The 16,665-nt window shown below is 38.8% G+C and overlaps 1 protein-coding gene across 7 annotated transcripts in view; it reads left to right on the forward strand.

Annotated features, from left to right (window-relative positions):
• Positions 1–16,665, forward strand: part of OSBPL8 (oxysterol binding protein like 8) — a 93,564-nt gene that overhangs the window by 44,184 nt on the left and 32,715 nt on the right. The window contains exons 4-5 of one of the 7 annotated variants that reach the window (XM_056341986.1): positions 10,202–10,330; positions 10,802–11,044. The exons of 5 other annotated variants lie outside the window; for them this stretch is intronic. In XM_056341986.1, the coding sequence (XP_056197961.1) occupies positions 10,903–11,044 (142 nt within the window). In that variant the 5' untranslated portion in view covers positions 10,202–10,330; positions 10,802–10,902. The remainder of the gene's footprint in view (positions 1–10,201; positions 10,331–10,801; positions 11,045–16,665) is intronic. One more of the 7 variants, XM_056341987.1, reaches the window with a different exon arrangement.

Here is a 16,665-nt window from a genome sequence, read left to right on the forward strand (position 1 = left end):
ATATACCTGGGGTGTTGTAGGATGAGACTATGCAGAAATACAGGAAATGTTTACATACAGGATTTAAAAGCATGTACTATGTACTGAATGGGGATCCTTGTAGTCGCTGGCACCTGAGTGCATCCTTAGGAGATGGGTAATGTAAACAAACAACTCAAAAGCATGCTAGGCACAGGATAAAAGAGAATTGAAACAGAAAAATGTATGATACAATCTACAAAGAACTGATTAAATATGTATAGAGAGGAGCTGTGACATGGGTGCTTAGCTTTTGTCACTGGACAGTTGGATGTTGTTCGGTGCTATTTGGCCACCATTACCTAAGTTAGGTTCCCTGCTGCCTGAATAAAAGAACCTGTGTGGCAAAGCCAGTTTTGAATAGAGCTTGTGGTTAAAAATAAATGAGTTGGAATGAAACAAAACCTGTGAAGGGGCAGTTTGCAGAGCAGCTAGTACTAACTTCATTGTTACTGGGGAAACACTACCACATGTGCCAGATTCTTTGGCTGGCCAGCAGCAGGCCAGGGAGAGGCATGCTCAGTGCCCATCACTTGGAAAATCTACTGGAATAACTTAATTTGGGGTTTTGTGGGTGTTTTAAGTAATATCCTAATGACAAGTATTAAAAATATGATTAAAAGTATGTGAGTCTTAATATGAGGGAGTGGAGGTCGACATTTAATGTTAGTTTGGGCCATTGGCTTCCTATTTGGGACAAAGGGAACCATGTAACGTGTCAATGTGAAGTTGTAAGCTGTATACATTTCATGATTTTAAGTGCCCCTGTGTATAAATACTGAGTTTTCATTTATGCAACTCTATCTCTGGATTTCAGAAAGCTTCTGGTTTCTTCGTTTGAGAGACATGACTCCCTCCTCCCTCATTCTCATCACTTTTGTGAGATGGAACTTGCTATGTCATTTGAGCCAGAGATTGGGGTCTCTTTTTTGGAGTCCAACGCTGATCTGTTACAAACAAAGAGTACAGTTTTATCTGGCAGCATTGCCTAGTGATCATTCCGCAAAACACTATTTACACTATCATTGTTCTGTATAATCTTTGCATGAAAAAATTGCAGCTTCTTAGTTGACGTAATATTTTCAAGATCCTTGAATATATGCTGTCCTTTGTTCTGAGGCTGAAGACTAGCTTACCTTTGAGGCTACAGACTGGCACTTACAGCTGTGGAGATCAGACTTGCTTCCATAGAAAGCTTCAGTGAAGTTGTTTGACAGCAATGTATTTTAAAAATTGATGGTGGGGATTATGCTTATGTCATGTCAACCAGTTTATGTAGAAAGTTCAGTTTTAGTGGTGAATGGCTGACTCAGTCATATATATAGCATTGGTCCTGAGATGGGTTTCTAATTTTAATTCGTGGGCAAGCAGAAATAAATTAAATCCACAAGTGGTTAACTAGAGTGTCAGAGTAAGATAGTCCTGATTATGCTGCAATTGCAATTTTTTCTATAAAACAAATTTATTGAGCCTGGAAACATCAGTGCCTTCAAGGTGGAGAATACCAAAATCCAACTTCTATCTAGCAAAAACTGACACACTCCGGTATGTTGAGTTTTAAGAGACATCAAAACAAACCTTAGGAAACAGCTTTTTGCATTCATAGCATGCAAGGAAGGATTTAATAAAAGCACTAAGTTAGCTTAACTAGACAACTGTTTACATTCTGTGTGGTACCACCATTTGTAGAAAACCAGCAATACAGCTTGTCATAGGAGCTCCAAGCTCAACTACACAAAGGAAAGCTTTCCGATTATGGAGCTTCTCAGCGTCATAACTGAGAAACTGCTGGTGAAAGTGGCCTTGAGCAGCTCCACACTGGGTTGATCTTGAAAACTTTTACTGATTTCCCTCACTTTTCATTGTATATGTTTAAGAAAGCAGCTTCTAGACTGTTTCACTCAATGGCTCACTCACATGGATTACTTTGCTTCTCAAACCAAGGTGGGAAATGGTAAAACAGTAATAAAGATCTGGCAAGAATCTGCAAGATCAAACTTTCTGAAGTTTTTGTTTTCCCTCGCATAGTCTTCAATTATATACTTTTGAAGTCTTTGTTCTTAATTGTCCTTTCATAATACTTGCCAAGTTAGTCCTGTCTCTAACTTGTCAACGCCATATCTTATATGTGAATGTTGCCTTCCAATATGTTTTATGTTCAGATCATTGTTTTTCTTGAGTTATATGCTAGGTAGTGAAATCTTCCTAGTTCTCCATGCCTTGAACGTACTGAATGATCTTACTGTGGTTTTTTTGCTAAGTATTTTATTTAGAATTGTCAAAATTGGACCTAAATAATTAGTAGCCTTTTGATGGAAACTTTGATGGGTTTGGGGAGTTAGCTTTAGCTTTAAAGCTTTGTTTATGTTTGTGAAATGGTGTGGGTTTTAGGCTCTAGTGAGCTAGCATGGCCTTGCCAGCTCACCAAGGCCTCGTTTTTGTAAGTGTAGTGCATATAGATATTAGTACTGCTTAAACATCTTCCAGTTCTAGCAGCTGACACAATGTTAATTTAGCTCATTTTGTGCGTTTGCGTTTCTATGGTTGAAAATGTTATTAACATTTATAAATGTTTCCATTGTAAATGAGGAAAGAACTAAAATAGGTTAAAAAAAGTAAAAACCCCAAAATAAGCTTGATAAAAGTTTAAGTGTGACCAAAAGGAATCACTGACAAAACTAGTTTATTACAGTTAAAAAATGAACATGAAAAATACTGAATACAAGACTTTGTATTTTCAAAAGTGGTAAAGCTGTAAAGCAGAACTCTGCTTGCTGATGTAAGCTGTTTATGTTGTTATACAAATTATCCCTGGTAAATTGGATTCTTGTAAATCTTGTTAACTCAGACTTACATTGGGATACTGCTTTATTTGTTTGATAAAATAGATTAATATAGAAATAATGATCCCTTGAAACTTACAAAAAAATCTGAAGTCTCCTGAGAAAGTGCCTGATATGTTTTAACAGGCATTTGTAAGTTAAAAAATATTTCAAACTTTATGAAAACAGCATAGATGCTTGAATAATAATAAGCTGTACTTGCAGTAAAGATAGAAATCTAGTTAAGATAGTATTATTAAAAATTCTGTAATAGGATGTTTGAAAATGGCTGACTTGTCTGTATTTTTCCTGTCTTTATGCAAGGCATTGATGAGATGCATATGGGGTGAAAATGTGAGTAGTATCTGGGAAAAACATGTTAGCATGGTGAAGATTGAGGAGATATTTTACAATGATGTAAATCTTTGAGCTAAATTAACAGCTTCTTACTTTTTTCTTTTTAAGTCATATAAGGGTAAGCAGTGAAAGTGTGTGCCCAGAGGGTGTGTGAGCTAAGAAACTGGATCTGCCTCTCCTTGCCAGTAGAGGAGTAGTAGTTGTTAACTCAGTTTGCAATATGATGAACATGTGTTCTGTGTCACAGGACTGAGCAACAGAAGTGGCTTAGGTGGAGGGAGGTGGGTTGACAGTGGAAGCAGAATTATAGGTCTGATGATGATCACAATGAATAGAAAGGAGGAAGTGAACCTGATTTTGGGGGAGAGTAAAGGCATTTTTGGCTGTGCTGAGCTTGTACTGAAGTCTGTTTCAGAGTAAACATCTAAAGGACATGCTAGGATTTTAATCCATAGGACACTGCATTTGGGGAGAAAATAGCAAATTTATTTTTGCACGTGAGTGAAGGTGGAGTGAAAAATACATGCTTTCAAGCAGTAGGTCCTGGAGGACACTTATTACCCACTGAAGGGAGATGCCTTTGGAGCTGTAATGACCAATAATATACACGACTTGGACATTACTGTGTACCCGGGGCAGCTAACAAGTTCAAGGTGGTTTGTTGTACACTTGTAAAGCTTGCAGCTTTGAAAAAAATTTTGTTTCAGGTGTTTGGCTCAGTTGGCAGCAGCAGCGATGGCATGTTTTGTTTGACCAGACAGTAAGAAATGTCTGGAGCTCCTGACTCATCATCCCTGTTCTGGCTCACTGGTGGTCAGTCAGCATGCAAGAAGCTCTGGAAATGTAGTACACACCTCCTTTTACCAGCTCTCAGGGCAAGACAGATTACTGAGTCCAGTGGAAGGAAAGATACAGCCCTGTGTCAGTGAACTCAAAGCCTTTTCAAGGTATTAGCAGCTTTTCCTGAGATGGGCACTTGGATTCAGTGCTTTGGCCAGGTTTTTGCCAGGAGGTCATGAGAGCCGGCTCATACATGTGAATGCACAAGGCAGAAGCCACAGAAGAGAAGCACTGTGGTGGAGAGAGAGGGAGGGAAATCCTGCATGCTCTGGTTGTAGCAGATGCATGCATTGAGCACAGGGGAGGCTGTAACTCCATTGGTAGAATACTGATCACTGTTTAATTGCCACCTCCTGCTTTTCTTTCAACTAGCACTTTTTCACTGTGTTAATGTTTCTTTTTGATAATGGTATTTGGCTTGCAGATGGTGATATCTTGCTGATCTGTTTGGTTCCAAATCAAGCTGTTTCCTGGGTACCTGGGATTATATATATCTTTGATAATGATTTCTGGGTTTCTTCTCATGTTTACTTTGATTTTGCTGTCTACGTCTAGACAGACTTAGTCATGGAAGTAACTTCATGCAGTCTCCTGTTCCCTTCCACTGTATCTGTCCTCTGACTAGAGGATCTGAAGAATGGGTAAATAATTTAACATCTTGACACAGTGACAGCAAATTATTATGAAGCATGTGATGCTTTTTTACCTCACTTCATCTTTCCTTAGGTCTGTCTTACTGTCTTAGCACTAGAGAAGAAACTGCTGGAGGGCTTGTTGAGGCTCTCAGACAAGTTTATTTTTTAATGCTTCCATATTAACAGCGAATGCTTCTATGTTAACAGTGGATATTACTTCTGAAGTCAGGCACGTTCTCTGCAGACTTAGAAAAATGTTTTGCTTTCTCCTGCTGTGTGGGAATTCTGTCTAAAACCTTGCAAGCCCTTGCACTTGGAGAGTCTTGGTCTCTCTTGTTGTGTTCTTGGGGGAGGTGTTTTAGTTTGTCTTACCTTGTCTTTTGATAGAGGCAGTATGTTGTAATCGGCAGTGTATAGGAGCTATGTGGACGGGTTGTTCTTTAGGTCATTCTGGATTAGTATCTGTTGTACTGCTGCAGGGACCTGACCCCAGTGACATAGGGTCACTTTTAAGTTCTGTGGTGGGATGTGTACCTCACAGGAGTGAAGCCCCAGTTCAGCAAAATTTGTGACTTACTCAGAATAGCTTTAGTGATGCTTGTCTTCAACGGGATGTGAGTGAAGTTTTTGTCACAGTAATCAAGGAAGCAATTTGACCCCTAAATATGCTGGGTTTAGTTTATGTTACCAGTCTGAATTTCTTGTGAAATGTTTTAAGTTCTGCTGTATGTGGTTAGTTTCCTGAATCTATTGTCTTGACCTCCTGCTTTCTTGCTGTAATGCATACTCTGCCACATTCCTCTCTGCAAGTCATTGTGTGTTTATTAGAACTTGCAATGTCTGAAATGCTGCTCCACCCAGTATTTGTGGATTGGGTAAATTGCATGTGCTCCTTTCTGTGTGGGTTATAGCCTTATGCAAGCATGGTGCTGGGTTTGACAGACACCACAGGGCTCATTACTGTGAAACTTCTCGAGCAAGTTCTTTTTCTCCCTGACCATCTTTGCAGAGCTGGCCGACTTGAACCTGAACTGCGACAATTTCATAAGGGCTGAGGTGAAAACTGTTGAAACCTGAGCAGTGAGCAAGGCTGTTTGCTCTGGGTGGGAGGGGCTGAGCAGGAGTGTTGGCAAGCGAGGAGGTGCAGCAAAGTACAGTTGTCAACGGGGCGCTGAGCCTTGGTGCTCCTTCATAACCACGCTCAGGCGTGCCTCCGGAATTACTCCTCAGCTCAGCTGCCCTCGACTGGGGAACACCAGAGAACAGAAGATTATTTGGTGAAAGACACTTGCCACTGTAAACTACTGACACAACTGGTAGCCTCATGGTTCAGATGTCTTTTTTCTGAATTGAATATTGGTGTCTGAAGGCAAGTATATCTTTAAAAGCCTTTTTGTTAAATAGGAGAAAACCATTTCGACTTGAAGTCCATGTGCAAAAATCAGATGCTGGATAAAAGTAATTTATAGGTATGGTAGTCTGGTGTTTTCCTTTTTCTGTTTTCTGCGTGCTGCAAAGAGTTTGTTTGTACTGCATGTAGACAATTATTTGTGACCTTTTCTTTTGTTGGACTGGGGGTAGAATTCTAGTGGAGAACATAGCATTGTCGAGATGCCAGGGCAAATTATTGTTGGACTTGAAGGGCAAGTCTAAAAAGCTGCTGTCTTCTCTGCTATGTTCTCCATTCTCCTTCCCCCTTCTTCTCCCTCTAGCTTTCACAGACTTTGGTTTTAAGAAGGCTTTGGGTTTTCCTTGTATACCTCTAAAGGGAAAGGATACCTTTTTTTTTTTTTTTTTTTTTTTACTTTGTCTCACTAGATATATTCCTAGTTGTATTATTGCATCAGTATCAGTTTGTGTGATGTGTTCATTATTTTAAACTTCTAAAATCTACATAAAAAAGGATTTTGATATTTAAAATTCCTGTTGGATAGTGCAGAATATGTTTGATTTGAGTTCAGTTTCCATGCTTGAAATTCATACCTGTACAATTCAGAGAGGTCTTTTTTGAAAAGCCTGGTTTTTTCAGCTGTAAATATTTTGAATTGGAGAAATGTCTTAAAAATGAAATCAGGCTTTGTTACAAGTGTTCATGTACTGTTGGGATTGCATGTATCTTCTGTTTGCCTTTGCTTTGTATACGGAGATTTGAGTTTTGTCCCATGCAGTATCCTGGAAAAATGTCTTAAGCACAGGATTATGATTTGTTTTTCAGCCAGCACTTACTACTGAAGAAGCTCTGATTGAGTAGCTGAAATGAGAAATGCATTCTTCCCTTCAGAAAAATACATAAAACAGTTAAGTTTTCCTCCTCTAAAGAGATGTTCAACAGTTTGACTGAGAATGAGTTCTCCCCCTGCACTGAGATAGATGGACTAAATATTTCAGTCTTTTTTTTTTTTCTTTTCTTTTTTTCTTTTCTTCCTACTGATTTAGGTATTATATAAAACAGAGAAGCCAGGAGACTTTCTCTCACTTTGTGGCATATTTAGTCTAGTACCTGCTTTCATAAAGTACTTCTGTTCTGAGGAATCTTATTTTTTCATGTACAGGTACATGAGGTGTGTGCCACAGTGTATTTAGGCGAGAGTGCAGATACTTTACTGTTTATGTGGGCTTTTCAGCTTTGTCTGACTCTTGCAGTTGGACTTGGCTGTAGTTCTATTTGGGAATATTTTGAAACCATGTAAACTTCCAAGCTGTGTATGTTACTGCTTTTTCTAAGTCTATCAATTATTAAGGCACTGGGAACCGATATCAAAAGGATAGAAGCCTTCCTGGGACATTAGTGTAAGATCACATAATGGATGGTATTAATCCTAGTTTATGAGTAGATTGACCTATTCTGTCTGAATTGATTTTCAGGGAGGGGAGAAGAGGAAAAAGGATTATTATTTTTTTTGTGTGTGCATGGCTGATGTGGTAGCTAATAAAGTGCACTTTTCCATTTTCATGTACAGAACACGCAAATAAAAGCACTTCCAACTACTTAAAAGTTGTTGGGTTTTTTAAATTTTCTTTTTTTAAAATTTTTTTTTTTAAAAAAAGACACTTCCTCTGGGTCTTCAGGAATCAAATTTATTGTAAGGAATTGAAAGGGTTTCTAAGAGCTTTGGGCACTGAGTGTGCGGAGAGCAGAAACCCCTTTAATGTCGCAGGCAGACGCTCAAGAGTTACAATGAACTTCAGCTTAGGATCATGCCATGGAGAAGAATGCTCACTTTTATTAAATGTTACAGGTTCTTTTTGATCTAACAACCTTTTGGTTGCATGTCAGCTGTCTCTCCAACAACATATACTGCTTTGAAGTAGTTGAAACAATTGAGCATGTGTATACAAGTATTAGCAGGCATAATAAATCACAAGCTGTTGAAAAGTTGGAGAACTAGTGAATTTTTACAGCCAAACCATGTAATTAGCTGTTTTACCACTGTGGATTTAAGTAAAATATGAAGAGTTGTTGGGGGGAGGAAGATGAAGGAATCTTAGATTTTTTTTTATTTTTTTTTTTCTTTTCCCTCTCCCTTGAGGTGGTAAGACAGAGTCATATTTTGGCACAAGGCACAGAGTCTGCCTCTCCTGTATTGCTGTTGAGTTAAAGCAGAAGATACTTAGTCAGAATGCCCAGGTATCGGTTTCCTTGTTTGGGAGATAGCTTCAGAGGGGGGAAACGTAACAGTATCCATATTGAAATTCTTAATTTTATCTACCCAAAGATTTCAGTTTCGCTTCTAAATAAAGAAAAGGGCATAGGAAGGACAAAGAAGTTTATAATTCATTCTCATTTACAGTTTAGCTATGTGGGTTCTGCGAGGGCGTGGAGAGAAATAGGGGGAAGGCCTTCAGGATTAAGTTGTTCGATCAAACCACTGGATGTCTAGCCACTTTTTAGTAACTTGAACATAATGTGGCAGGGAAGACTATGTTGTGGAAGAACCTGGTAGGCTGGCAGGCAGTGGTGCTCAGTAGTGGCTCTAGAATAGGCTGGCACAGCAGCTGGACCCAGATGCAGGCAAAGCAATGCAGGTGGCTGATGGTGGAGCCTCCTGTTAGTCTGTGTGACCCTGCTGTTCTGGTACAAGGCATGGAAACGTCCTGATACCAGTGTCATCAGCAATGTTCCTGGGTAGGGTCATAGCCCTGACTCTGAAAGATGAGATAACAGGCCCATTAACTGGGCAAGATAGGTCTGTAATGAGAGGATAAAGTTCCTTCTCTGTCTAAGGGGAGTTTTTCTGTTGCAGCTTTTTCTTGATTTTAATTAGAAAAAAGAAAATGCATATTCTGTAGAGACTTGAACCGAGGTAGCTGGTATTTTGTAGCTAAGAAGATAGATTTGGAGAAGTGATGTGGAGCTGTGTAGTGTTCTGTTGTTTTTTTAATTATTATTTTTTTAGAAGCGGTGTTCTCCCTCTTTGCATTTCCTCCTCATTGACCCACCATTCCACTCCTCAAGTTTTTCAGTTGCTCTTTCTGTTCCTTCTGGGAATCTGACAGAAGGACTGCTTCAGCTGAGAGAAATATGAGAGACAGTAATGGATAAATGGAGGCAGGCCTGAATACATGACATACTCATCCAGTTTCTCCCCCTCCCTGTGCTCAAGTGAATAGAGTTTTTCAGTTCTTGTACTAAAGAAGTGAAAGTTACGTATTGAATATAATGGTTTCTATTGATGATTCACACTTGGGTTATTTGCTTGCATCTTTTTTCCATGCTACATATTGGGACATTAGTCTGTTGAGAGGCATGAAGAAATTGTTGTGATTAATAGCATCCTGGAATTTACTATGTTTCATAATCATATGTGTCTTAGTGTATGTATTTATAGGTAATAATGCATGTACACTCTGCACACTTAAAACCTTTTATAGGTGTTATAAAATACTTCAGTCTGCTGTATTATTCTTGAGCCAATGTGAGCTGAAATTACTGAGCTGCAAATAGTGAGTATGCTTCTTTGCATAAGCAGCTGGAGTAAGCAATATTATTTGAGGATTAATGCAATTCACAATATCATTGATTTAATTTGTGGGTTGTGCTTCACTTTGTAAGAAGAGGGGACCTATAGTATGGAGTAAGGGAGAATACAAGTTCTTATTTTCAAGCCATTTCTTTAGTGCCTTATTTTTCTGCTTTCCAGCAAACAGAGTAGGTTTCAAAATGTATTTTGTCAGAAATAAGGTGTGGTGCGGAACATGAGATCAGGAGAGAAGCATCAGATGGGAAGGAAGTCCCACAGATGGAAGAGGTTGGCCACGCAGGCTAGTCGGCAGGGCAAAGAAGCAGCCAGTCCAATGAGCAGTGGATGAAGGAGGTTAGGGAGAGCTTATTTGACTTTATTCTGGTAGCTATCAGCAAGAACAGTTTGGATCAGCTGATTTCTAGTCTTGAAGCACAGTTTACTGGGATTTTTTTGTGTTTAAAATTTTAGTTGGTTCCTTTAAGTGTTTTATTCATTGCATAAAGTATTTGGGACATTAATAATAAAAAACCCTTTTTGTGGAGCTTATTTGTTGCAATTCTTCCAGGAGGCAGGCTCATTTGTGTATATAAATATGGCACAGTCTTAGAGGAGAAAAAGCTATCACCTCACCGTTTAAATAAAAGTAAGAAATGAAGATGCAGAACCCACCAATCAGTTGATGAAAACTAGCTAGGTAAGTGCCTAACCAGGAAAGTTCAACATGGCTGTGTAATGCAAAACATTGGCTCCCTTTTCAGATTCTTGTAGCATACCACAGTATCAAATAGGGAAGCCTCATAGCTCACGAGTTGTGCTTTGTGCAATGTAAATTTGGGACTTGGAAGACTAACAGGAAAAAGAACTGATTTAAGGAATCCTTAAAACCTACATAATCGCCATTTTTGTGTGCTTAGAAAGTACAGATGAGTAGGACCACAAATGAGATTTGAAAAATGAGATGTGAAAAATGAGATGTGGTATTTGTTGTAAAGAGGAGCTGAAGCAAAGCCATTCTGCTTTAAGAGTCCTAATGGGTTTGACAAGAGGAGTATAGTATTGCTTGGCTTGCTGCTGCCTTGGCAGCCTCCTTCTCTTCACCGCATTTTTCATGTGTGCCCTTGGTTTGTTTCTTTTTTTTTTTCTCCTTTTGTATCTTACTCATCAGAATGTGAGGTAAAAGGCTGTTACTGCAACACCCTTGTTCCAAGCAGCTAATGCTAACCAGCTTTCACAGAGAACATAATCCTTACACAAACAGCTTAACTCATGAATGAAGAGGGTCCAGTGCGACGTAGGTTTTCTTCATGTGCTGGGATTTCATCTGTCTTTTCTCCAAGAGCTGATGGCCGAAAGCTCATCCGGAATGCTTCATTTGGAGGATATAATGAACTCTCTCCTGCTTTACCAGGTTTGTTTTGGTCTCGCGTTTCTTAAAATATACGGAAGAGAATATAATTTCTGTCTCAATTTTTTCAGCTTGAGTGAAAGTAACGTACTGAGATCTTGGTAGAAATCAGAAAGAACATTGATTGTATGTGTTTAGATAACAGCTCTTAGTAGTGGCAAGATGTGCAGATAGGCAAGCTGAGTAAGTTAGCTTACACCACAGCAAATCTCTCTTCAAAAGGCATTTGTGTATTTGGTACTGACTTCAATATTTATTTTGGTTGTTTGGGCTTTTATGACTGAAATTCTGTGATGTGGTTTCTAAATATGCCTTCCTCCCTTGTACTTTCCACTGCCTCCACACACAGTGGACTTGCTTTAAAATAGTAAGTGCAGCAGAAGGTTTTAATTTAGCTGTAACTACTGAAGAATCTACATACTTGTCATCGGTGGTTTGGCATAAAATGACAGGATAGAATGAGCTAGGGCTAAAAGCATAGCCTTGCTAAATTTTGGAGTGTAAGATTTTTAAGACATTTAACACCAGAAAGGGCTTGAATCTCCTTTTACTCAGTTTTGTTGTTTCCTGAAAATCAGTACTGGAATATTGAAATTAATTTCTAGAGTTTCATTGTCCATAATGTGCTCTTCTGATATAGGTACCTGAATTTCAGCCGTTTACTTCAGGAAACTTGGATGCTTGAAAATGTGTTACAAGGTCACCCCTTCCTGAAAGGGAACATTGTAGAAATTGTACATTCTTACCAGAATTACTCTGAATGTGTGATTTGTCTTTCGTGTGCGCACATACACACTTTGTTGCATAGTCCCATGGGGCCGCAGTGCTGGGGGCAGGGCAATAAAATATTTTTCACTTTTTATTGTATGCCTTCTGCAGAATAGCTCACTGAATTTGTAAACCCTGGCTCTGAAGCCTTGGAGAAGGTTTGGGGTGCATGGGGAGGGTTGCGGGCTGGCAGTTAGGGAATGCTCTGCATCACTGAGTGGTGCTAGCCGGCAGAATCACTGGAGCAGCATATTCAGGCTCAGATGGGTGGGGGCAGTTGCTTGGGACGCCATGTTCTATTAAACTTCGTGGTTTAACCTATAACACCTCCTTATACTCTACTTCATGAAATGGTTAGTCTTTACCAAAAATCTAACACTGAGTTTTATTCAAACTGCTCAGGAAATAAAGATCTCAAAGCTTGAAAGCGTGGAGTTGGCAACGGGGCATATCCTTCCTACCTTTAAAATAATAGTGTGTAGTCTGATAATTACTGAAACAAAAAGTGATTCATTTTCTGTTTGCTTCCTTCCCATATACAATTCTACATTAAAGCTGTTTGCTGTTTTTAAGTGGGCAATGAGTGACTTCTTAAAATGCAGAACAGATGGAAAACAGTTTTCACTTAAAAAAAAAAAAAAATCAAGTGGCAACATATAACTAAAAAATGTTTTATCTTTTGGAATCTTCCATATGTCTGAAGAGTTTAAACAATCTTAATATGTTGGAAGGTATACTTTTTCATTTTGGTTTAAGCAAGGAGTAGTTATTGCCTGTCTAAGAGATACTCAAGTATACAGTTACATGTTACAGTGAGGACAAGCTTTGGTTATTGCTTATTATTTTGTATGGTGGTTGCAAAAGCAAACATGACTGTGAGAAAATACGTAGAAGAACTTTGCTTGCTTTTCTGATTACATCAGTTTCAAAATCCATGGAGGATCTGAATTAGTTAATATGGGATTGTCTTAAAAACCGGTTGTCAGCAAGCTCTTGAAAATCAGTCAGTTAAAAAGACTATTGTTTCTTTTGAACTTGTTCGGTTCTTCAGAAAGAATTTTCCTTTTTCTTTTCTGTGTTTATTATATAACACCAGTATTGGTATCTCCTACTAAGTATAGCTCATAGTTCTTCTAGAAGCATTTAGTTTTTCAGCTCAATTATTCATTCTTCACAACTGCACATGCACGTCGCTAGTCAAATCAGACTGTTCCTTGCTTTTCGTTTGAAAGTCAGTTATATTGTTGCTTGGCTTGCTGTTTCCGATCTTTTCATGCATTGTATTGCTTTTTTAACTGGTTCTTCTGTTTGTTGGAAAACAAGCCTCCAGTGGATAGTAATTCTTTTTGGATAAAATAGATCTGACATGAAAAAGTAATACGTTTTTTCTGATGCATTTTTCTCAGGTATCCTAACTGCAGATGGTATTTGTTGAGAGGTACAAAACCGGTATTTGAGATGTAGGAGATGTTACGTGTTTGATTTTGGGTTTTCCTCTTCCCTCAGTCTTGAGTAAAGGGACAGATTGCAGGTGCAACTTTAAAGAATGATACCTGTGTTATGCTTCAAAATTGAAATATCTTTATTAAAGAGTTTTGTTTTAAAATGCACCCTTACCACAGACTTTAAGCTAGAAATTCTTTAATGCTAATCTTTCAATATATTTACTCCTCATCTTTTGTTGAAGACAATGTTTTGGAGGATTTTTTTTTTTCCTTTTGGTATTGACTGCGTATTCCAGCTCAGCCTCTAAAGAAGCACTGTTCAGTTTTTTTCTTTGACATCTTGCATGTATAGAGTTCTGGTTGATCCACTTGCATGCAAGTTGTCAAGCTCTCACATCTGCCTGAAAGCTTATAATGAGGTTTTATGTAGATTGCCACCTGCAAGTTCTGAAGTACTTGCCAAGTGCTCACTGTAGGAACATACTAATCGACAGTTTTGTTGGCTTCTAAGGTCATACCATGAACGGTGGCTGGCTGTACTGGAGTTGGGATCAGCTTTCAGAGCCTGTGGAGCCTCTGATGTTAAGACACGGAAAGTCACACTGGGAGAAAGTCTGTTAAGACATAGTGTTGCTCTGAACACAATCCCTGATGTCCAGAACTGCTTTAGAGGCTATGATAGTGGAGCTTGTGTTTAAAATAAAAATACTTTTAAAAATAAATAAATAAATCTGCAATTGCCTTAATACTGGGAGCTCAATCTGCAGCTCTGAAGGTTGATTCAAATGGCATTTGCTCGCTGTGTCCTTACTCTGAAGATTGCTTTCATGATTTTAGGTAGAAAATGATAGACAAATTCAAGAGATTTAATAGAGAGGAAGTTACAGAAAGAGGCTGCATCTTCAACACCTGAAATTCTACATTGTGAAGTGTGAGCTCAGGTTATTTTGTTGAAGAGTTCCTAGTTGAATTACAGGATGGGAAACAGCAAGTTAGCTAAAATACTAAGCCAAAATCCACTGCTGATAAACACTGAAAAACTTGTAACACATGATTGTTATTAAATCCTACCTCTAGTCTTTCATACCCTGGCAGTCTGTGCTCCAGACACTGTCCGATGGCTTTTTGTGGTGCAATTGTCAGTACCTCTGGAGTGAACAAAACTACCAAAGAACCAGCAACAACAAAGCATCATTTAGGGGCACAGCTTTCTTGGCTTTGCTGTTGTCTTTGTTGGAAATCCACAGAGAAATTTGTTCTTCATAACTGGTAGCAGGAAGGGAGAAAACAATATTTCTTATTGTTGATTCTGTGAATATAGTTTTTCTGTTGTTGTTTTCCTGACCAAGTATTTCCAAGGCAAAATGGATATTGTCCTCAGCTTGGGCCCATATATAGCTTTTTGTGATGTTTCAGTACAAATTTCCCTGCAGGTTTTAGTATCATACTGTTTTTGTTAGAAGAAGTAAGACTGTTTTATGGTATTGAGATCTCTCCATCTTAACAGAGGCTCCTTGGAAAATGCGTCCTTACAGTGGGGGAGGCTGTGTCTGGATCGGCACCTGAATAATGATTTATTTTTTAACATACATTTCAGCACGTGGGGAGAAAAGCTTTCTGTGTGTATTCTGAGTGAGCATAGCCATTCTACAGAGAGGGAGGTTACAAGTGGGGTGGGGTGGGATGTGAAGCTAAGTGGCTGGGTTTCCTCACAGACCCAGATGGAGCAGTGCAGAGGCGTTCCAGGGTCTGCAGTACCCTGATTTGGGTCGGCCAGCAAACCCCTCAAACAGCCCTTTGCTCTGCATGTGGGTAAGGAAGGGAACAGTGAGTATGGTGGCATGTTTATTTAATCAGCATGCACACCTCTCAGGCTCCAGATGCAGGAAGCAAGGAGGTGAAAATCATGGAAACAGGACTGAACTTTGGTATTTGTGTCTGATTCTCTGGGTCAGAGTAGTTCTTTCAGTTCTCATTTCTGCTTGCTGATATTGATGAAAAGTTTGGTTATGAAAATAAAGACTTATGTTTGTTAGATATAGATATGTAAAGCCCTTAAAAATGTTGTGCTTTAGATGTGAATTACAGCTTTCCCTTTTGTAACGGCAAGCCTGACTTAGTACTTCCTTGTTGATTCCCATCACTAAGTGTTCTGTATGTGCCTATAACTACATAAGTAAAAATGGGAAAGCCATTAGAAAATGCCTGCATTACTTTTTTGGTGGAACTGGGTTCCTAACATGGCATTTCTTTTGAGTATGAAGGTGAGGAGAAAACCTCATTACTGTGGTTCTGGTCTGTTTGACTGCCTGAGACTGGCATCAAATTTAGTAACTTTTTTGTTAACTGAGGCAGGTCTTGTCCTCTTAAGGCTTGAAGCAACCGTTGTTTTGTTTGAGCACCTGATGACTGGTACTGTAGAAAATGTACTATTGTATTTGATGTTATTTAGGAAATGTGGCTTCTGGCTTCTGGATCATGACATGCCTTTTGGATGGTTTTTTTTTCTGTATTCCCTAGTGCTACAGATCTTGTGCCTGTCTACCTACTTCTTCCCTCTGGTCAAATAGTCTTCTGCATTACAGGTTTTCATCAGCTGAACAAACCTATCACAGATGGGTTGGAAGAATTTCAAAAGGAAGGGTTTAATGAGCTATGCACATTAAGGCTTCTATAAAGACATATAAAAGTTTCTTTAAACACATTTAAGGTTTACATTCGGTAAACATGAACTTTAATTGTATTGCAATATATTTTTTTTTAAAATCTGGTCTGAAAAAAGGATCTCTGCAAAAGGTGATAAACATAAAAACCCAAAAGACTGATTACCCGATGAAAACTAAGAAGAATCTTGGATTTCTCATGTAACTGGAAGACCAACCTAATGCCTCTAACTCAGTGAAACTTCCCAAGATCCATATTTCTAATAGATGAATCAGTTCTGTGTTAGAGTTTCTGGGTATTGTAAGAGTGGAAGGGTGAATATACTAATTAAAAAAAAAAAATTAAAATCCTGCTCTGAACAAACTACTCGACACTGCTACAGAGTGCTAATAATTTTTTTGTTACAGTCATAGTTTCCCCACATATACACACACTCCCCAAAAGAATGTGAAATCAAACTGTTTCTCTGATAAATCTTCTTATTTTAGAGATCTGAGTACCATTTTCTGTTTCAAAGCATTCTGAATGCATGCAAAGGGAAGCTCAGAAGAGCTGTTGGTGTCCATTTATGCAATTTATCTGCTGATGTAGTGCCCTCTCATGGGCTAAAGCTCTAGGGTGCCGCTGTCAGAGACATGCAAGGCTTTTCAGCTGTGTGTATTATTACTGAAATTCATGTATGACTCGTATTTGTCTGCCTTCTACCTGGAGGGCACGCAAATGATGGCTTTTTTACTTACTCAGATA

This window comes from Falco biarmicus, chromosome 5, assembly GCF_023638135.1.
Source record: "Falco biarmicus isolate bFalBia1 chromosome 5, bFalBia1.pri, whole genome shotgun sequence".
Classification (NCBI taxonomy): domain Eukaryota; kingdom Metazoa; phylum Chordata; class Aves; order Falconiformes; family Falconidae; genus Falco; species Falco biarmicus.